The 22,781-nt window shown below is 52.2% G+C and overlaps 1 protein-coding gene across 3 annotated transcripts in view; it reads right to left on the bottom strand.

The window, feature by feature from the left end:
• YPEL2 (yippee like 2) overlaps nucleotides 1-21,676 on the bottom strand; it is a 33,371-nt gene extending 11,695 nt beyond the window's left edge. Inside the window, exons 1-3 of one of the 3 annotated variants that reach the window (XM_048074145.2) lie at nucleotides 21,526-21,541; nucleotides 20,971-21,063; nucleotides 10,496-10,808 (exon numbers count right to left, since the gene is read on the bottom strand). In XM_048074145.2, coding sequence (XP_047930102.1) covers nucleotides 10,496-10,612 — 117 coding nt within the window. In that variant the 5' untranslated portion in view covers nucleotides 10,613-10,808; nucleotides 20,971-21,063; nucleotides 21,526-21,541. Of the gene's footprint in view, nucleotides 1-10,495; nucleotides 10,809-12,146; nucleotides 13,020-20,970; nucleotides 21,064-21,525 lie in introns of those variants that run through there. The other 2 variants (XM_048074141.2, XM_013196535.3) reach the window with 2 other exon arrangements.
• Between the last annotated feature and the right edge of the window lie 1,105 nt (nucleotides 21,677-22,781).

Below are 22,781 nucleotides of genomic sequence, written 5' to 3'. Positions count from 1 at the left end.
CAGCTGTGTCTTAAACCAGGCTGGGTGCTGCAGAACACGGCGCAGGCGCCAGCTGCTGCAGCACTTGGCCGCAGAGCGGGCACGAGGCGATGTCGTGCCCCGAACCACCGACAGACGACCTTCCTCGCACACCTCCCACTCTCTCCGGCACTTAATCCCAGTTCCTGTCAGCTGCTATCCCAGCTGAAGGCTGGGCCTGAATGGTACCTTTCAAGCCCTATTACTGATGGCAGAAATGACTCTGATTAAAACAAACATCTTGCAGCGTGTTTATAGCAACCACACACCTAGCAGCAACACACCCTACAGTAGTTCCCAGGGGAGCTCGAGCTCTATTTGTTGGTCCCTGTACCCACACGGGCTCCAGAGGCCTCCTCAGGGGTCAGTAATTCCTGCTGTCCTCAGGGAAGGGGCACTCAGTGATCAGATTTAAGTCAGACTGTCTTGCTCTGATTATGCCGGCTACAACCCGCGTCAAGGGAACCGCTTCCATTGTTCCACCCCGTGCCCAGACGTGCCCTTCCCCTGCTCTAGCTGCGTTTCGGAGCTTTAATTGAGCTCTAACGTGGGTCCTTAATGCTATTTAAAGCCCAACGTCGATATGGAAATAGCAGACCCAACTCATCTCTGAAGTAATTCAATTAATTCAGCACGGCCTTATTCACCGTCAGTCTGCGCTGCTGCGTGATGGAAGAGGGAGGAACTGCGAGGTCGCCGTGTTGTATCCTAGGAGCAGCTACGTCCTAGCAGCTTCGTGCTGTTTGTCCTGGGTTACGCAGTCTGGGAGAAGGAAGCTGCTGCACAGCCTGGGCAGAGGGAAGACGTCACCAAAATCTCTTTCATGCTGACGGGAGATGTCCTTACAACCGCTCCCCTCCTCCCGGCAGCAGCAGGTGCTCGCCGAAGCCCCTGCTCCCTCCACACCCCGTGCGCGTGGCAGGGGCTTTGCTCCGCAGCACGGCCGTGTTTTTGCAGGAGCCTTTGGTCCAAGCAGGAGCGGCGGGGAGAGGCTGCAGACAGACGGTGCTCGAGGTTTGGGCGAGCGAGCGCCCGCACGACCAGCAGCGGGACACGCTGGCGGTGCTGCCTCCGCCTCCGAAATCCATCAGTCTGCTGCTGCTAGGGAAAGGCTGCGCGATGACACCGCCAGGAAAAAGGGCGGCGTGCTGGAGCCGCTTACCAGAGACTGAAGAACCTCGTGCTTGTTACGCCCTGCTTTTGTGACAGCTTTCTGAAATTCCTGCACTGTGCAGAGAGCCTCGACCTGCTGGCAGCGCAGGAACCGCTCCACGCTGCCGAGCCGATCGCATCCAATGCAGACATGGTCCTGAGCAGCGCACACACACCACCCGCTTCCTCCAGCGGCCAGGAGTAACGCTGCACGAAGAAGATAACCAGAAGAAGAGGCGACCAAGCCATCACCACCGGCTGAAGCCTCGGTCAGACCTCCTCCAGGTCCTCCACCTGTGCTACGCTAGCCTCCTCATCCTCAGAATGCTCTGCACAGCTTCGCATCCAGGCAAATTTAAGCAGCAAACCTTGTTGGTTTTTTCTTGGTGTGATTCTCTCATCTTTCCGTGTTTCTAGGAGATGGAGCTGAGAAAAGCCAGCACTGCTCACAAGACTCCCAGCAGCGCCAAGAACTGCAGGAGAACGCTTGGAGCACGCCCTGCAGCGCTACGGCCACCGCACCAGCGCCGCTCAGGAAGATGGAAACCCCCCAGCACCGTGCAGGTGCCCGCTGCCACGAAACGTCACCATGCTGCTTGTGGGAAGAGCTCTCCAACGCACGTCGGCGCGCCACGAAGGTGACAGCAGCGTTCCAGCGGGGCTGCGCTGCTCCCAGGCAGATAGGCTGTGCAAAGCGATTTAAGTGGGTCAGGAGTCGGGAGCACATTCCCAGTTATTAATTCATGTGTCAGTCCGGCTGTCCATTATTATCAGGGGGGAGAGCAAGAGGTTTCTTTCAAAGGGAAATTTCACATTGCGGTTGCAGAGGAAAGGAGAGATCCCTTCTGAGGCTTTGCAGTAACAGAAAACAGGATTTAGGGAAAGACAAATGGCCAGACTTTAGTTTTTTCCTCAAGTACGACACCTATTTAAGCCATCAGTCTGCTAAGCTAAAGCCTGAACAAAGTTTTGTAAGGAATTTCAAGATTCAGAAAGTATCTGCAAACTCCTCTGTCCCCTCCTGCCTCCAACACGCCTGGCAGGCTCCCCTGCAGCCCCTGACTCAGCTCAGACACAAGCTGCTACGACCCAGAGGTATCGTGAGCCCTCTCTGTGCCTCCTGTAACAAGCCCTGGGCTCCTGGATTCTGCTTTTATTTATTTTTAAATGTGTTTCCAGCCCACAGACTTCAAAGTGCAACTTCAAAATGTGAATGCTAAAGGCACAAACAACAGAAGGCAAATAAAAAGTACACTGAATTTATTACTTCTATAAAACTTAACATTTTGTGTGTTCTCATGCAATTTTTGATGGCCTCTGGTTGCTGCTGCTGCACTTCAAAACTTGACTTCAGGATGAAAAGCAATGGAAATACTTTCTGCTTCCTTTCCCACAGTATTTGCTTTTATATTTAGGGGAGCACACAGAACCAGAGCAGCTTCAGGAGAGAGATGTCCCTCTCCTCTGCAACCCGAGCAGGGGTTACAGATGTGGGAAAAGAAGCGCACACAGCCCCCTGAGAGCGGGGAGCAACTGCTCCTTCTCTGCTCTTGAGCTCCCCTCCGCAAAGGGAAATCTCTGGCACTTAAGTCACCAGTGAGAGCCATCGAACACAACCCTTCACGTTTTGGTACGTAGGAAGTGCAGTGTGGAGAGCAGAACTTCATTATTCCCCGGGGAAAAAACTACAGAAGATGAAAACGAACCCCAGCTTTCTCCTTCTGGATACAGAGAGATGAAAAAGGGTTTTATTCTGACGCATCTACAATTGCTTTAGCAGGATCTGTGCCTTCCCCACCCCCTTCTAAGTGCTGCCGTCCTGCTGCAGGTTGACGCCGGCTCCATCATCCAAGGATCGAGTCATTTGGAGAAGGAGGGGCAGGCAGGAAGCAATGCCCGTTTTTTCCCCACGTTAATTATTGCTACTACGTGGGTATTAGAGCTGAACACACGACAGGACCGGGAGGGAAGATGGAAACTGCTAATGCAACAGTTACTTAATTAGGAGCGTAACAGCGACTGCCCCGTATCAGCGGATCCCTGCCCTCCGTTAACGCGGCCGCTAAGCTCCGCTGGCCCCAGCGCTGCCGACGAGCGCGGGCTTTTCAGCGAAAGCCACGTCCACAGGAGGACACGCGGGGCAGCAGCTCCTCGCTCCCCCAGGACAGATCTGCTGCCGTGCAGATAAGCACCAGACGCCCACCTTCCCGCTGGGAAGGCTCACCCCGAGTTACCTTTCCACCGGTCTGCCCCCTGCGCTCACGTGCGGTTCGGTCCCAGCTCAGACCTGCCGGTCCTTCCTGGACCCCTCAGCTGTGACCTGCATGGGCCTGCTAAAACTTCCTCCTCTTCCACCTGCAAGGGCCCACAACCAAAAACACCCAAGGAAGCCAGGAGGGCTCAGACCTGATCGACTCCATGCTCCAGTCGTTCAGGATTTGCAGCAGATGCAGCAAAAGCCCTGATGATTCACTGTCCTTCGGCCCTGGCAGCTCCCTGGGTAACAAATGGGAACAATGTTTTATTTATGCTCAGGTCATCAATTTTAAGGGAGGGGAAGAGGGAGAGTTATTTCCATAAAGTGATGGATTCGAAAATCCGTTTTTATCCTGACAGGGAATTCTAAAGCGTTTTGAATTATTACCTTTTTCCCTTTTTTTTTCTTGGAACAGAACGAAATATTTTAGAAATCGCACAGCAATTAATTGCTGCATAAACACAATTATGCAAGGAGGTACAAATTTCCTTGGGCTCTTTCTGCTAAACAACCACATCCTGACTAAACCAGGGGCCTGATCCTGGCTGCCCTCAGATCCCACGAAGGCCAGCAGGAACTGAGCGAGCACGGTACCTCGCAGGATAAGCCCCAGAGGAGGCAATTACGCAGGACAGAAAGATCTCATTTAGGCAGCCGCACTACGGAACAGGTACTACACGTACTCATTACGCAGCTCAGATTTCATATTCCGACTTTTTCCAGCAAAGGGCACTTTGGTTTATTCTTTTGTCTTTCAAATAAAGGCTTCCCAGAGCTGCTGAGCCCCGCTGCCCTGCTCCAGCTCAGCCCAGCAGCCCCCAGCCTGTCCGTGACGGCCTCCTGGGGGGGAACTTGGGTGCCAGGGCTCGTCTCTGCCCTGTCGGTGCCGGTCTCCTGGTCAAGACACTGAAGGAAACAGCTCACATTTAACAACTCTGACGACACATTGTTCTACTGAGAACTAGAGTTTAATTTTAAGCTTCACGGAAATCAAGAACTACGAGGTACCGTACTAAAAGTTCATCACGGCAGCAAAATTGGGAAGCTAAAAAGAAAAAAAAAACACAACAAAACGACTTGAACCCTAGCGATACTTGCAACTAAGAACAAAGCTCCAAATAACATCTAAAAGATGATTCATTATGGAACAAGAGCTGAAAAACAGGATGCAAAAGCCACTGGACAGCTGCTAGAGATGTGCGTTAAATTGATAAAGCCAGTGCCTGAGGAGCTAATAGCAAAATAAATGAGCAGGAGCTTAGTGTGCGGTGCTGAGCCAGTAAGACTAATGCAATTATGAAATGCATACGCTGTGAAGATATTACTGCTGTATACTGCTGAGGCTGGAACAATGAGACCAGCCCTGTTTCCATTCCTAAAAGGATGTCGAAATGCTAGAAATGTCGAAAAGAACCACAAGAATGATACAGAACTGGAAAAAATAACATCTTACCGTGACAGACAAAACTGAATCCGTTTAGCTTATCAGAAAAGTGATCAAGAGTGCCCTTGGTTAGTGTATACCACTAACTTCTCCAGCAAGAAATAGTAGGGACCACAGATCTATTAGCAAAAAAAAAAAAAGGCCACCAACTGGAAGCACAAGCCAGACAAATCTAAACCTGGTGTCTCCAATTCTGGTAGTAAGGATGACTAACCACTGGAAAAAGTGACCAAGGGGAGCAGTGAATTTTCCTTCCTGAAGCCTTCAAATCAAGACTAAATGCTTTTTCTGCAAGACGTGCTGCAATCCTGAGGAAATTCACTGGCCCATGCTCTAGAAGAGGTCAGACGTGATAGCTCCTCCTGGACTTAGGGGTTCATTAGTGTGAAGCTGGGAGCTTAAATTCACATTTGGGAAGAGACAAGAACTACTTTCAAAGCAAGAAGAAACCCAACAAAATGAAAAACAGTAAGACCTTCAGCCCTGAGAAAGGAATACTCACCTTACCCCCCAGTTCAGTTTTTCCCCTATGACAGAAACGTAGGATTTTCACTCGACTCGTCTTGGCCACTTACCAAATACCTCTTTTTCCATTAAAGGAGTTTCGAAACAGCCACATCCCAATTTTAGGTTAGTCCTTTGGCTTGTGTGCATGCCCCCCTTCCCTCCCCAGCAAGTAACTTCATGTCTTCAAGGTGAACTGACGTAAAACGTGGGCTTGGCGGCGCCGCTGAATGGTTCTTGAGAAGCAAGGTAGTAGGAACATGCACTGACTTCTTCAAGTACTCAGGAGGGGGAAAGAAAAAAGAAAAGCCCAACAACTGCTGCTTACCACAGCGCCTGCCACACACCATCTACGTAAGGTGTGCGGTAATGCTCTCAGGTAGCAGAATTCATCCCCAACTTATCTGAAAGCTGGCACCAAAGTTTCAAATCCTTCTAAGATCCTCCGGTTGGAAGATGGAGCGAACCTTGCTGCTTTCAGCATGCCATAAGGATCACCAGGAGGCTGCTGTACCAAGGAGCTCAGGCTCCAGCAGCCTGCTGGCTGGGGATGCAAAAGGTGCAGGAATCCCAATGGCTAGGAGCGAGGTTTGCTTAGAAGCCTTGCAATTCCCATCTCAAAAGACACAAAAGAGCTTGTGAGTGATCCCTCACTAACAATCCAGCCCCAGTCAAGAAAATCAGGCACGCACAAGTTCTCTTTCTTTCCTAAATTCTCGGGGCTGGAGGAACTGCAGCCTTTTGTGTCGAAGGATTTCACATTCGCGTTCAGTAAGGGTCCTGAGCAGACATCAAAGGAAAACATGAAACTTCTTAGGCAAGCCTTAGGCTAACTTCAGAGGATATATCGCTGCATAATGTTTAGCACTTGGATCACAGTAATTCATGGAAAAAGAAACTGCAGGACGCCCACAAGACATTCCCTACATACTTCCATAATCAGGGACATTTCTGCTGGATTACTGTTCACATGGCAAAAAAAAAAAAAAAGCCAGCAACCAAGACACCAACGTGGCCGCATCTGGCCTGCATCTTTCTGCTCGTTCCCATCCTTCCCCACTGGACGCGAGGTACATACGAATTCATACGTCCTAAGACTGACAAAGAGTGTGAAAAGCACAGAGCAGGTAGAGACCAGCATCGCGTCTCCTTTGAGGAAGAGAGGAACTGCTGTTTACACTGCTGAACGTCTGTTTTGCTAGTTGTTCCCCCAGGCCCCGCACTACAAAGCGACGCAGCAGGCACACTTCTCAAGAGAAGCCCCCCCACCTCCTTTCCAGGGAGGTTTGGCCACCACTGGTTGCGGTACGTGTGTTTTTCTTGAAGGTTCTAAGAACCATGGGATGCTGCACCTGGGAAAGAGAAACGTAACAAGTATCTTTCATTTATTTTCTGGCAACGGGAAGGCGTTGAAATATACTTTTTAACTACAGTTGCCTGGCACGATACTTTTGTTTGCAGGGTACAGCCAAAGGGGATTAGGACACCCTGTGCTAATTACCAAAGGCAGACAGGACCTGCTCCAAGGCTGCATCTCCCAGGCAGACGGGACAAAGCAGCGGCAGTTCAGCTGTACAGGTGGGGAAAGGAGGAACAAAGCGCAGGCATCTGTTACAGCGCCGGGTTGAGCTCCAAGAGTCTCAGTCCACTTAGGCGTTGGAAAAAGCAATGAAACAAGAGCATGTACTAAATTTGGCACGCATTTAAGTGATACTTTGCTACGAGGGAACAAGAACCTCCACTCCCGCTAGCCCAGACACCGAAGGACCATATAAATGAAAAGTAGTTACTCACCCCGCCCATCTATCTGATCACCTTCTGTTTCCTAAGTCAGCCAGACCTTTCTTGGCCAGACGACGCAACCCACAATTTGGATCTCATTACAAATCAGACACACTAAACCACTCTCTCCCTTCGGCTGCAGGAGATAAAAGGCCAAGGAAGCAGGCAACATTTTGGTAACCGGCTTCGTGTAACAGCCTCAGCTTTTCTTAAAAGCCTCAGCATCGATTATTTTCTTTAAATAGCGATGGCTTATTGAGAACCCTTCTACCCATTTTAATGCACGAGGTTTTCCTAAAGAAGAGAAGAAAGCAAGAACAGTCCTGCCAAGGCGTATTTGTCAAAGAGCTTCTGATACCCAGTCGCGGCAAAACACCGAAGTCAGAGTGAGTTAACGCCGGTGCTGAAGGGCTAAGAGGGGAAATGCAGAGAAGAGGAAATAAAGTATAGGCTGACACGGAACAATGCTGGGATTCAGCTCCAGAGAGAGCATCAGCCAACGGCGTGAGCCAGTGCTGCAATGTGCGTGTGTCCAGAGGAGCTAAAAGCTCGTGGCACGCCAAGCAGCGCAGCTCTCATGTGGTCTCTGTGCAACTTGGGGCAAAATGAATATAGGAATTAATTTCTTCAAGCCAAAACACCAACACCCTGCTGTTACATAAAAGCCTGTTTTCTGGGGAGCGTTTCCAAAGATGGTGTCATTTGGGCTGTTTTGAATCAAGTGACATAGTCAGGTTCAAGATGGGATGCACTGCAGACTGAGAAGCGCTCTGGTTTGAAATAATCTTCCCCGTTCCCTTCTCAGTCCTCACGGTGCCTGTTCCTTCCTTCAGTCTGTTACATTTCCATATGGAAAACAAGCACGGCAATTCCACCGCCCGGTTCTCAGATGCTAATAGAAGCCTGTGATGAAAGAGCTGCAGAAGGCCTCGGGGAGATGTTTAAATCCTAACTCAAACAGATAAAAAGATGACTATTTCAGTTTGCCTGGGAAAGTTTCTGCACACATTGGAAACCCCTTGAGGCAGGGACTGCCCTTCTGTTCTCAGTTTAATAGCCTGTTGTACAAATTGTGATTGCACAATTATTCTTATAAAGTTTTCAATTATACAAAGAATGTATTTTATTAAGGTTTATAACTGTGAGAAATAAAACCTAAAACCCCAAACCCTTCGGACTCAAACTGTGTGACCCACTAATGCTCAGCCGGCAAAGCGGTCCCAGCACCATCAAAAATTTACGCCGCAGCCCACAATAAACCCTTCAAAGGAGCAACACGAGCACCCCAGCACGCTGTAGTTCATACTTCCATAATTCAACACACACAGCTTTATTCCGTGCCTTTGGATCTTCCCTCCTGCGTTCGTATTTTAGCGGTCAGCATTCCTGGGCAGTTACTGCACGCCTCGATGGCCAGGAACTCCGATTCCGAGCAGCACAGCGTGCTGGCACTGCCCGGCTGGAAGCTACTTACCTGCGAAGCTGCGTGGCACAAAGGACCAGAGGTTGCACAACAGGACCGGAGGGGGCACAGACGTGGAACAAGGAGGGGAAAAAAAAGCATCAAAGGTGCAACCAGCGGGCACACACTGCCACGTGTTTTCTCTGCCTTGGGACCAGCCACGGTTAAAAGAGCAGAGCACGAATTCTGATCTACAACGAACACGAAGTAAAGCACATCTCCTTCTTTAGCCAGTAAGGCACCTCCTGGGTCCCCCCAACACAAAATCCAGCTTGCAACACCTCTCCCAGGGGAGAGCCAGGGCGGTGACTACCCCATTGTACAGGTAACGGACCTGAGCACAGGAACAGGCACCTAAAGGCACACAGCCGGTCCGAGAGGCCGAATGGGTTCGGTGCCCAGACCGGTAGGCTCTGCTGTGGACATTTTCATTTCAAAACCTCCTTCTGCTGAGGAAACGTACAACCTCCTCCCCTTTAAAAGCTGGAGGCTTTAGAGCCCTCAAGGCCAGCTCTGCTGAGAGCAGCAGCCGCTGTACCAGAGCGAGGAGCCCCCAAGAGGCGCAGAATGACTCAGAAGCAATAGCCTAAGAGGAAGCCTGTCTACAGAGAAGCTGCAAAACCCCGAACTGTGGCACTCTGCAATCAGCATTGTTCATAGCAGAACGCTTAAATTCAATTGTTTGGCATTGAGACACCATCACAGAGGTGTGGATCAACCCAGCCAGGCAACAACCATGAGAAAAGGGAAGGAGAGCCTCCAGCAGCAGAAGGCAGGCCAGAGCACCAACAGGAAGAATCCAGAAGGACCTTCACAGCTGCACAGCCGAAGCCCTTGGCGCAAGGTGACACACGCTCATCTCTTCTGTGCACCAGGAAGGGGGAAGCACTGCACCCTAACAGGCAGGGCACCTCTGTCCCGTGTCGTCCTGGCCTCTCTCTCGAGGCTGCTCCAGAAGCTGAACTCATTCACGGTGCGCACACGCACAGAGCTCACGGCGCAATTTCCTCTCATCTCAGCTAATAAATCTTACGGTGTGCCTGCTTTTTCTGAACACGGGTTTTACGAGCTGAATAAACTTTACGGAGGCTTGATTGCCAAGGCAGCCCAAACCTGGAAACTTGATGCCTGACCACAGCCAGGCACAGCAGGCTCAGAGAGCAGCAGCTTCTGCACTTCAGAAAGAGCTTCTTGAACTGACCTGCTCCCTCTGCAAAGACCCCTACGTACTGCCTCTGAAAGCTTTTCGTTCAGCTTAGCCTCAAGACCCTTCCCATTGTGATCACGGGGACAGGACAGCATCCTCCCAACCTTGCCGGCTCAGAGCACAGCCCACCTGCTCACTGCACGGTTCCTTGCTGGAAGCTGGCAAAATGATGTAGGTTTGAGCAACAACTCAACAGTCTCTGTAAAGCTGTCTTACATTTCAGTGGAGGCACCAGCAAAGAATGCCTCTAAGTAAGGGCTTTAAGGCAGCCTCTTGTACAGGTTCGTAGTTTAGCAGAGAGAGCGTTTCCAGACACTTCTCCAGTGCACGGTCACACAATAGCCCTCTGGCTGTGCTGACCAGCAAGCACCCGAAGAGCCCTAGAAGGTAACTCGCAGTCCCGGCCATCAGTCCGGGCGCATTTACAGCCGGCAACGAGAGGGAGGCGCCAGCATCACAGCAAGAGACAGACCACCCGTGAGGAAACCTGTCCCCTGCGGCTATTTTGGAGATGACTTGTAACAAAAGCAGCAGCTCACCCTTAGATCCTCTAGGCTACGAGCCCGTTTTCCAAGTGAAAACCGCAGCAGCAGCGAGGGCCGGGCACCGGCACAGCGACTGACCCGCAGCGCGAGCGCACCGGTGCGCAGGGTGAGGTCAGGCACGTACCTTGGAAATGAGTTCATCGTGGTTAGCCAGGTGAGCCCTGCAGTGAATGCAGCTGTAGGTCCTGTGGCACGAAGGCAGATACGCCTGGAAAGTCTTGGACCTTGTCATCTTCACCATTGGAGCCACCGAGCGCTGCGTGAACTCCGGGGTGGCCCAGGAGGCGCTGCCGCAGGACGGGTCGCACGGGAAACACCGGAAGACACAGGTAAAGGCCGTGGTTTGGCAGGTGGCGGGTGTGGGGCAGGCTCCACACGCTGGGGACAGCTTCAGAGGAAGAGATTCAGCCGGAGGGGACGGAGGAGCCGGCACAAACCTGCGTTCGGAACAGAGCAGAGACAGAGCGCTCAGCGCGGCTGCCTCCCGGCCGGCGGGGCGACCAAGTGCTCGAGGGGAAGCAGAGGGGACACGGGCAGCCGGGGGACACGGACACGGACAGAGCCTGCAGATCAGACCGAGGAGGACGGAGCTGGATCCACAGCTCAGCTGCTGACGGGCCGGCTGCCCTCATCCCCCTGCTCCCATCTTCCTGCCGCTCAAACCCCCATCACCCCCGTTCATCCTCCCAGCACGTAGTGGGTTTGGAAAGGACTACAGAGGCACAAAGACGCTACAAAAGGTCATTTTCACCATGCCTGGCCTCCCAGACCCCTCTGGGGAGCAGCACACGTCCAGAGCCAGCCCTGCAGCAGCCCTTGGAGGAGCTGGGCTCCGTCAGCTGGAGGCAGCCAGGACCGGAGCCTGGGGGAAAGCAGGGAGCCCCGTTCTCTCCGCACCACCCCAGTTTCCACATGGGAAACAGAGGATTACTTCATCACGCTCACCTTTTTTAACCTGCTGCAAGCTTCGAGGGCAGCACCTGCTCTACAAACCGCACTCCAGTATTTTTTTTTCCCCCATCTGACAGCCAGGAGCAGCCTCCGGGTCCACCCCTGATAGCAGCAGACGGCTAAAAATTCTCTTCAGTTTGGAAAAACTCTTTGCTATCCAGCATTACCTGACAGAGCCTGCTAGGTCGCTCAAGCTTGGCTCTTTTCTGTCAGAAATCAGGTTTCAGATCCCAACTCTGTAAGCCTCACCAGGTACCGGTGTTCCCTCCGAGGATGGAGGCAGCAGCAGGACGAGGGAAGCAGCTCCGCTCCCTCCCGACACACGGCAAGCACGCGCGCTCTAGAAATTAATCACGGGCTCTGGCTGCTCCTCCCAGGAGGATTTCCCTTCCCACAAAAGATGGGATTCTGTTCAGTTCCTGAGTCTGCATTTTGTGTATCAAATGCTGCAACAACAACCCCCAGCCTAAAATAAAAATAAGAAAAACCACCCGCACCTGACCTGCAGTGGAAATTTCTCCAAGTGAGGTACCAGAAAGGTGCAGGAGCTGAAAGCTGGGCTCTAGCTGGTACGAGTAACTTGCCTGAAGCGTACCTGACCATCTTCCAGGTGGGACTAACACCAGCCCAGGTCACCACGCTGTGAGCCCAGCTCTTCGCGGCTTGCACACTGAGCTGGGCCGCCCCAGGCAAGGCGCCAGCGATGCGCCGAGCTCCGGGGACGCAGCAGGGCACTGCTAGACTTGGATTTGTCTGAGCAAACACGTCTCTGGCTTGCTGAAGGGAAAACCGTCAAACAGCGGGATGGAAATCAGGAAACCTACCGGGGAACCGAAGGCAGGAGCTAGGAGAGCCGTGCTAGGAGGCAGTCCTGCCCAGCTGCAGCACGCAGAGCTTCTTTTCTGCCCAGCATCGGCCAGAAGTACCTCACCGAGACAGAGCAGCCCAAGACGGACTGAAAGAGCAACACAGATCAGGCTGAGAGTCCCTTACTGTCCGCTGGAAAGCCCCACGCGGGAGCACTGTCAGACACGTGCAAATAAAAGCGCAACAAAACCAACTCGTCCCCTCGGCACCAGAGCACCTTGTACAGAGCCCGCGCCTCTAACACCTCTCCCAAGTCTTTTCGTCACTGACGAATAAGGAGATTGAGGGAGTCCAGGTTACCTGCCAAGCCTCCCGCTAGCCGGACATCCCTCGAGAGCCAGCAGCGCCTGCAAGCTTTCCAGCAGAGCTCCTGCAAGCAGCACACGCTGGAGAGCCGTCGCGGGCTCACCCCGGCCCCATCGGCGCGGTCCAAAGCCCAGCGCAGCCCGGTCCCACACAGCGCTCGCCAGGAGGCAGAGGCTGCTAAGCCAGCAGGAAACCTGGTTGCTTTGGTTGGGTTTTTTCCCCCTGAAATATTTTTCTTCTCCTCGCCAGAAACATCTCCTGGTCGAATGGGAAAAGGATTCTCACTCATCCTGCAAAGCGCTGATAACGCTTATCTATCGCCATCGTAGCAGTCAGCACTTACACGGCACTTCCCATCCTTAAAGCTCTTTGCAAACACTCCCCGATCAGATTAACCTTCTCCGATTAAAATTACAGGGAGAGCTTCGCGAGGCCCATCCTGGCACAGAAGGGCTCGCTCGGAACTAAACCTGCTCCTCTTCAGGCAAAAGGGCAGCCTCAGAAAGCAGTCCATGGGCAGCCCCAAAGCCAAACAGAGACATAAACGATGCCCAAGCAGAGTTAACATGGGAGCAACACCTACTTGTTGTTTGCTGACCCCTCTGGCCAGGCTTCCTAGGCATCGGTGTCCTGGAACAGCGAGGGAAAGAGGAAATACTGCAACTGCGTTGGCTCAGAGACGCGAAGACGTGCATACACCAGTTATCGGCTGCATACAGCTTTCTGCAGAAGCATTTCACGAGCGTTCATTCATTTGGCCTCACAACACATGCAACATCAGTTCAAACATCTGACCTTTCGGAACAGGACACAAAAATTCAAGTCAGATGGTATCTGAGCACAGATTAAGATGAAGTGCAATTCCTGTTCTCAGCACGGTGCTGAGAAGGCAAACTGATCTCTGCACTCAAGGCAGAGGAGAGTGTAAAGATCTGGGAGCTAAGACCTTGCTGGGAAACCTAAGATGATAGGCAAGAAATTACCTTAAAAAAAAAAAAAAAAAGAAAGAAAAGAAAAACACCTTCAGGTAAACTCCAGTATGGAAGCCTTTATAAATACTTTGTAAATAGAAATACTTTATAACGAGACTGCCTCTGTTCAGTGTCCAGCCAACAGCCCAATTGCTCATGTGCACGTCTACACCAAGAGCTCTGCCCTCACCACAGTGGTGGAGAGGGGAAAACAGCAGGAAGGGCATTCTTCCACCCTGAACAGCCACCAGGCTGGAGGGACCCATATCCACCTCCATTATCCCCTCAAAATACACCAAATAACATCCGTGGCTCTCAGCAACGCAAAAAAAAACACAACCCGGATTTTTTTTCCCGTCCTAGTGGCAAACGCACCTGAGTTATAACACACGTAACAGCTCACAGACGTTCGTTCTGCTGCAGAACCAAGGCACGAGGCTGATTTTAGGCCGTGCCTCTGGCTCTGCGGAGCCAAGTGAGCTCATGTTCCTCAGCCTCGCTGACGGCGGGCAGCTGTGAAGTCATTCCACTAACCTTTTTTTAAAACAATAAATAAAAAAAAAAAATGTTTCCATTACTTAATGATTGTGCCTAACAGCCTAGGAGAGATGAGTATCTGCCATCGCCCCAGAATCCAGTGTTTTAAAATTCAAGAGAAGTTTATCTCTAGAATGGTCGCGATCGAGTCAATGGAACAGAAATTTGTGCAGATTAATTAACTTGCAAGAAATCAGACAACTGGTTTAGACAAAAGGAACGGATTCTAGGGAAAAGCTTATCAGCTTCCTCTGCTGCAGCAATCGGTGAGAAAATCAGCTGAACGCACTGCCTGCGCACACTGCTGCCCTGCCTAGTCCTGCCAAGTCTGATACACCTCGAGGAAGAAAAAAACACGACGTTTTGCTGTTCAGACAGCTTTTTAGTTCAGTTTTCACCCTTCGCCTGTCCAACAGCCGCTTTCCACATTAAGTTCTTTAGCAATTCATGAAACACCAGAGGAGAAAGGCAAAGCCCGTGCTGAACACCGGCTACGTAAGGCTGCTGTTTGTACAAGCCCACGCACCACGGGAGCAGAGAACGAGAACTCTTACACGTCAAGTCCCGTTCTGCAACCGACCCGTGTGCAAGGCAGCTCAGAGGCAAACGTCCCTGTTCGTTCTGGAAGGACAAACAGCAGGTTTGCTGGGTCTGAGGGTCAGTTTTATGGATTATTTACTTTTTAAGATAAGAGCCTTCAAGTTTGTTAAATGCTTAGCAGAGAATGCCAGGGAGAGCTGCCTGGAGTAGATCAGTAAGAAACCATCGGGAAGCCCAACCTTCCTCCTTCGGTGTGCCTTCTCATTCACGTGGGAAGAACCAGAGATGTAGTTATGCTCGGTGTAATTACACCACAACGGGAATCAAGCTGGGAGAATTCTTTGTCTCCACAAGGTCACAAACTTTAGCAGCCAGCGTTGCTCCAGGGTCTTAGCATGGTTTAAACGAAACGCTTGTGGTAAGCACACTGATCGGGGTTTTCTTGACGTGGAAGCTGCCTTAACACTACTTAACGCACTGCAGTGCGAAAGAGGAAGGCTCGTTTCTAAAACTAATCACTAAAAGAGGAGCCTGGGTTTAACGCCCGGTCCTGCTGCCCGTCCCTGGGGAATCAGAGCTGGTGTGACAAGGCCAGACGCTGACCCCTCGGGGACACGTGGCACAGCTGGGAGCCTCGGGGCTGCAGGGGAGATCCTGGCACTTTGGGAGGGTCTCGCCTCGGCACAGGGCTGCAACAGCTTTGGAAAGACAAAGCCTTATCTGAAGGTGGCAGGGTAGGGTATTTGTGAAAGGCCCTGAAAGAAAGGGTGATCGTCGTGAATTTAACCACGGGACACAAGGGAAAGCCAAGAAAGAAGTTTAAGTAGCAGATGGGTGTAAGCAATATACCCCTACTTGTTCAGTACCTGAAATGCACTTGGTAAGAGGTATCGGCATGACCAAGAGAAGTCATTACTGCTACAAGAACCATGAGTTCTTGCCTCTCAACTCCTTGCCTCTGTTCCTTCAGCTCGTTCTCCAAACCCTGCAAGCCCATGGAGAAAGGAAAACAGAGAAACGATGGACTGCATTCACTTTTACTTTCAACAGATTCATGTGCAGAACCGCACTAAAAATACAGTATGGAGCGAGATTCTCACTTAAACCACCTTCGACTGAAAATACACTTCATTCCCTCAATTCCTTTGGGCATCTCCTAGCAAGCTGCTTCGTTTCTGCAGACCTTAGCTCTCCCATCCGCGCCCTGGAGACAGCAGCCGCCAGCTCCAGGAGGCATTCTGTGGTTCTGGGAAAAAAGGATGTGGATGGGTGGCTGCAAAAAGACACCAGAACATAACGCAGACAACAGCCAGGTAACCACTAGAGGGCATCAAAAAGAGAGTCACAAAACAGCAATTAAAGACTATCTGGCCATAGTGAATCAGGGCCAGGCGCGGCGCCAACCACGCTGCACCTGCCGTGCTTCCACATACCACAGGCAGCTTGTCAGGAAAAACATCAGTCATTATTCTGCTGGGTAGCTATCGATACTAGAAATGTCACTGCCGTTGTGTTAATCAGAGGAACAAACAGCAAAGCTTCAAGGCTCGCTTCAGGTTAATCCCCCCCCACCCCACTCGGTCAGGCTTTGTCGCTGTACACACTAACATTGGTTTTAGTAAGTTACGGATTAACAAAGTAATTTATGAAAAAAAAATAATTGTTCTTTACGTAGTTGATTTACCTTCTGATTTGGAGATTAAGTAAAATTACACAGATTATTTTTTTTTAAATAGGCAACATCCACACCAGTGCATTTTTAGGCTCTCAGGTCCAACTGTGGCACCACAAGCAAGCGCAGAGGATGCCTGCAGTCAGAGCAAAAGCTCCCCTGTATTGAGCCACAGCTCACAACCGACGAAATCACAGGAACAGGCTGGGTACGTCACTGAAGACCCTGCAGAGATGCTGCTTTCCTGGCTGTGGGCTGCAGAGACCTGAGGACCACAAGAACTTTCTGAATTTATTACAGATCTAGGGCTAAACTCAGCCATTCAGGCCCGCCAAGCGTCAGAAATGCTAACTCATCTCTCCCTGCAGCACGGAACAAAGCACGCTGCTCAAAACAACCCAGCCCGGCACACTACCGACACCACAACGGGAGGCAAGGGAGGGAAATCATTCTGGAAAGCTTCCAGAAAACGCATCCTTTTACAACCTCATCTCAAAAGACGCAGGGCTGCTAGCACAGACATCACCTTTCAGCCTTCCGAATCCGTTACCGTTTCTGGGCCTGCCTCCGAAGGCACAGGGAGCTCAGCCTGTGCCAGAAGGATGACTGCCACCCCTGCTCAAACCCTCGTCCCACTCGCCCGCGAGTTGCCTGGCAGCAGCATCCTTGCGACGCAGAAGAGGCTGCGCTGCCGAGAACAGGCGGTGCTGGAGGCTCTACGGCTGCAAGCTGCCCACCTTCGCCTCGCGGCCGCGCTCCGTCGCGGCTGGCTCCAGCACCGTTACGGCAGGTGCCAGGGGGATGCGCCGAAGGGCAGGAGGAATCGTGCAGACAAGCAGCACGGTTGGCCCAAGCGGGTTAGAAACAAGCCAGCACGCCCTTGTGCTCCTACCAGCAAATCCCACTTGTGCCACAAATAAGCAGAAACTGCAAGCTGAACTGATTTAAAATCAATGGCTCCATTTCCTCCTTTACGTTTCAAGAGGGCTGATGCCAGCGTCCCACACAGAGGGCTAACAGCCCTTCGTCTGCACCAGCCATGCACCAGAGGGAGGTAAGAGAAGGGCTCGCACGCGGCAAGATGCAGCTCTTCGGTCCGTAGCCGCCTTCCTGCCAACGCGTGCTATGTGTTCAGCATGAGGGCAGCACTTGGAGCCACGGATCAAGGATATTAAACATCACCAAAATGATGCACACCCGGCATTCTGTGAAATGGACGACCCCTCCCAGCCTTGCTGTAGGACCAGCCTCTACTGAAGACATCAAGGAAAAGCTCTTCCCATCCAAGTGACCAAAATGGGAGCACTTAGCTTCCCAACTTCTCTTCCTCGGCTGTACTATTGTAGAGCAGCCCGGCTATCCAAATCCTCTTACACGAATACGCTTCTTTCGTGCTCCTTACGTTGCTCCATTGCCTTCCTTTTTGGCGAGTGGAGGAACAACCAGGATTCAGGAAACTCACCGTGTTGGGTGGGCCATCCATTTCCCCGATAAAGCCTCACTACCGGGGGAACCCTGTGCGACTACGGCAAGAACCTCTCCAAATTCAATGTCATCTGCAGTAGAGATGAAGATCTGCCGCAGCTGCCTGTCACAGCTTACTGCTTGCCAGCTCCCCGTGTCAAATCCTGCACGTGTTCACCTGCTCAGAGGGTCCTTCCCGGAGCATCTGTTACAGAACCTCGCACTGCCCAGACGAGCGTGGCAGGGGCGAGACAGGGACCATTTCCTACTCCGGTATCTGCATCTCTTCTTCTCTCTAATGCAAAGGATAACGCGTTGAATTCTGACCAACCTCCCTCAGAACCACTTTAACACAGCCCCTACTTTATTAATGAGGCGCATACTTTCCGTGGCAGTTCGGCCATCGTCCTTCTAGCTCGCGTTTCCATTGAAGGCATGGGAGCCCTAGCGCCACGGGAGAAACGTCAGGTGAAGATTTACAGCTCCAGTGCTCACATGACAGATACTTCATAACCGAATCGAGTTTAAGATGGTGAAGTCAGCTGTTAGCCTACCAGTTTTTGTCATTAGTTCCTCCTGGATATCCTCACTAGCCTGCACGTTACTGCCAAGGTATGCGAGCTGACTCGCCTCTCGCAGCTCCGTGCCTACTGACGAATGCTTGAGCTGGGAGTTCCTGGGATTCTCATTAATTTTTTTTATAGTTAATAATTAACTCTTTTTTTTTTTGGCGAGGCTGGACAATCTGTTTTTAATAATATATTGCTCGAGCCATCCTTTAGTAATACTTCATCAGTGAAATTTAAATCTTCCAGAGCTCTGTGGCTGAGCTGTGCAATTCCTAGGTCATACCATGCTACATTTTTCTCCTCATAACAAAGTGGCTGCCAACGTGAAACAGGAGAAGCGAGAGTGCAGCTCTGACACCGCTCTGCCTTCCCCCTCCGAGGATCGAAACCTTCTCTGAAGGGCAAATTCAAAGCATCCTCAGCTTTTTCAACTTTTAATAGCCTTCGCTTGACCCAGGGAGTTCGGTTCTCAGTTCTGTACAAGTCACAGCTGCGGTAGGAGGCGAAAAGCTGCGTATTTTTGGGCCTCGGCACAACGTCCCACCTCGTAACATGCCGGAACAAGGCTGGAACAGGTGCAGAAGTGGCGATCTCTGGCTGGCGTAAGCCTGCGTGAAGGCACCGGAAGGCGGCTCTTAGGGGTTGCATTCCCACAACTTCCACTGACTCACGCTGCCCGGCACTATCATTTGTTAAAGCAAGAGTGAAGTGAGGATAATAGCTATTTACTGAAAACAGAGGAGCGTGATTAGCTTTAATTAGCACTGTCAAGTGCCTGGAGATTGTCGGGTACGAGATGTGGGGGAACTAAGTCTTATTAATTACGTTATTTCCTGCAGCCTTAAGTGGCTTGGCCAGTCCGGCGACGCTTCCGGGCACGACACATCCCGCCCCAGCGAGCGGCAGCGCTTTCGGGCAGGTCTGGCAGAGGTGGTGGGCGAGCAGAGGGTGGCAAAAGCAGGAGGCAGGAGCAGTCGGCTCCTGAAGTGCAAGGCCACCACGTGGGCCATGCCCGGACAAGCATGGATCAAAGGGGCAAGTAAGGCATGGCAGAGGAGGGATGCTGAGCTTCGTCCAGAGAAAACTAGAGCTGGGAGCGATGGGGGCAACAGGGAATGAGACGCAGACCCTGCAGCCCACCCAGAGATCTGCATTTCGTCCCCCCGCCAAAGAGGTCGACCTATAAAAAGTCTTTGTTTGGGGAAAAAGAGGTCCGGCTGCTCAACCGGCATGGCAGCGGCTGCAGACGTGCTGATTTACCGGAGGAAGATGTGCTCTAAGGAAATGAAAAATCCTCGCATGAGTCATAGAAGTCGATCTCATCTATGGATTTGTCTTGGTTTCTGGAAGGCAAAGGAAATCTCTCCTTACCCTTTCGTTACTGTGATTAGATCTAGAAGACAAGGCCTTAGCATTAACAAGCCCAGAAAAGAGGGAACAAACGGAAGGACCAACTCACAGAAAAGAAAGGAAGCTATGTGTTTTGCAATGGTTTCAAAGCGATAAATACGCTCTGCTTCGCAATTCTGCCTTGAGCCTCACTGATCAGCTTCCAAGCAGCTACGGGAACTGAACTCTCCATTTCTCCAAACGCCACTCGGTGATCTCTCCCGAATCCCACTGCTCTAGCACTTCAGAGCTGACCTCTTAAGTTCAAACAGACAAAGATTTCCCAGTTAACCATCAAAGCCCAGTGAAAGCCTAGCTTTATTGACCTTCAGGAGGTTTCTAAGCACATGGTCAAAGGCAAAGCCGTGATGCAAGACCAAGAAGTAAATGCTTTTTACTCCTCTGCAATCCCCACAATGCTTGTATGGCAGTACCACACTAGATCAAGGAGCTCCCACCTTCTAAACTGCTAGCCAGGATCGACACCAGAGTGACCAGTTCCTTAATTAAATTCTCTCTCAGCAACAGGTATTCAGCCATGAGTCAAGGAGCCTTTGAGGGAATGTGGATTTACAGGTAGTGATGCTGCCTTCCTCAGTGCAACCCTGACTCAACTACCCACACCAAACAGCACAGAAAGGAAATCACTTATTCAAAGCCTGTGGACCCAGAGGACACAAGGCGGCCCAATGACCGACACAGCTTTGCCACCTACTCCCAGGCCCTAGCACCCTGAAAGAGACACCTGCAAGGAAAGGTTAAAATTTTAAATAAAAAAATAATAATAAAACGAAGAAGCACTAGATAAAAGAAATATCTTTGTCCCTCCTACAGCATTCCCAATTTTACCTTCAAAGCACCAAAAGCTCATTTTAAACGGTTTTCTTTTCAGCGCGAGACAAGAATTAGGCATCCAGTGAGAAAAGGACAACGTCTCAGCTCTCCATTGAACCGTGACCATTACACAGCAAACATTTCAAAGAAACCAGAGGCGTGCAGCTCGGTACGACGAGGTCTTAAACCGAACAAACGGGAGCGCTCTGGAAGCACGAAGTCACGCAACACGTCCTCTCCGGGCAGGATCCTCTCCCGCAGCTCTCGGTACCTGCCCGTTTCCGACCGCCTGGCTCGGCAGAGGCCTCCCCGCGCTGCCCAGCGCGAGCCCGAAGTAACAGCGAAGGCATCAGCAGAAAACCCTTATCTGGAGCACGGAGCAGGCCCCGAGGACGGCAGCGCCAGGCGGGCAGGTGCCGCGTCCCACCCGCTGTCACCCGCTCCCGGCCTTCCCCTTTCCGTGCCTTGAGACAGAGGCCGCAGCCCAGCACAGACTCACCCCAGCAAATCGCAGCGGGTTGGGGGGTAAGGGGGTGTCCGGCTGCTTTCCCTGCGTGGTTGGAGCTGCGATTTTGGACCAAACCCGGTTCCCCTGGCAGCAGAAATCCGCGTTAAAACCTTCCCCCCCCCCCAGCCCCGCAGCGGGCTGCTTCACTCACGCCGAGCTCGCCGGGTTTTGCTGCCCCAAACCCAGTCCCTGTAGGGCAGGACGAGGCCCGGGGTCCCCGCACCTGAGGGCGGTTTGGGGGGGGGGGGGCCTCAAGGCCCGGCCTGGGTTGGGGGGGGACCCGGTCCCGCAGCCCCCAGCCTCACGCACGGAGCTCAACGGACACCAAGGGCCGGCCTTCCTCCTCCTCCTCCTCCTCCTCGTCCCCCCGCCGCCCCCGGCCCGGACCTGTTGCCCCCCCCCCGCCTCACACAAAGGCCGCCGCCCGCCCGGCCCGGCCCCCCCTGAGGGAGCAGCCCCCGGACGCGTGGGGGGGGGGGTGTGGGGGGGGAAGCGGCTGTGGCGCAGCCCGGCCCCGCCGCGCGCCCCCGGCCCCGCCGCACTCACTCGCCGCAGCGCGGCCCCAGCGCAGTCGGAGCGCGGCCGCCGACGCGCCCCAGGCAGCCCCGCAGCGCCCTCCCACCGCCGCTTTATAAGCGCTCCTCCCCGCCGATCGGCACCGCCGCCGGCCAATCGCCGCCCGCTGGTACATAGCAACAAGCCGCCGGTTGGGCGCCGCCGGCCGCAGCCCATTTTTCCGCCGCCAATCGGAAGGCGGAGGCGGGGGGGGAGAACCCGCCTCCTCCTCCCTCCCTGAGCTCACCGCTGGCCCCCCCCCGCCCCGCCCGCCGTCGGCCTCGCGCAGGCAGCAGCTGGGGCGGCGGCAGCCAATGGGAGCGGAGCTGGCGCTGCCGGCGTGGAGCGCGGCGGGGGGGACAACAAACAGAGGCCGCTGCCTCTTAAAGGAGCCGCTCCCGCCGCGCGGCCCCGGGCCTGTGAGGGAGGGCGGCCCTGAGGGGAGAGGTCGCCGCCATTAGCGCCCCCCCTGACGTTACGGAGAACTTTGTCACCTTCAGGCCCCCTGTTTCTGAATTTAGATGCAGATTTGGTCCGTACGCGCCTGCACGCAGCCAAACCAGAAAGTGCAAGGGCGAAATTAGGTGTGATTACCTCAGAGCACGTTAATTGAGAGACGAGCAGCACACAGCTCGAAATAAACTGATTTGAAGGCTTCTTGCTGCTTTTTTTTCCTGGAGTTCTGGTTTACAAAATGGTGTGCCATACATCTGCTTTCCTAAGCGGTGGTGACAACAATTTGTCATCGTATGAAACATTATTAAAACTGTACTTTATATCCATCCTTCTGTCACAGAAAGGGATAGAAGTTATAGATCATACTCGCTGAAACAGTTGCTCTACAGGATTATTCTTGCTCTAGTGTTTTACTGCCTTTTAAAATATTCATATGAATATTTTAAGCAATTCTATTGTATTTGGAAATAATGGTAACTGCAAGGGGAAGGGTCTGTTCTGTGCAATAAATATATGGACACCAATGCACACTAAGAGCATTAAGCAATGGGTGATATGACACGGTATTTCTACTAGTTGTAATAAAAGAAGAAAATATCCCTTATATAGAAAAATAACTTTCTACCTTGCAGTATAGGCATAGTTTTCTTTCACGCAAGCAAAACACACCTCTCAGATCACATTACTAAAACGCATGCCAGCTAGCTAAGAGACTGTATAAACCAGATTTTAAAACACAAAATGGCATTTGTTCCTGTAAGCTGGTGGTACTGCCAAGTACAATTTAAATA

The sequence above is a fragment of the Anser cygnoides genome, chromosome 18, assembly GCF_040182565.1.
Source record: "Anser cygnoides isolate HZ-2024a breed goose chromosome 18, Taihu_goose_T2T_genome, whole genome shotgun sequence".
NCBI classification, from domain to species: Eukaryota; Metazoa; Chordata; class Aves; order Anseriformes; family Anatidae; genus Anser; species Anser cygnoides.
Note: the sequence above shows the minus strand (reverse complement) of the source record. Positions and strands in the feature narration are given on the sequence as shown.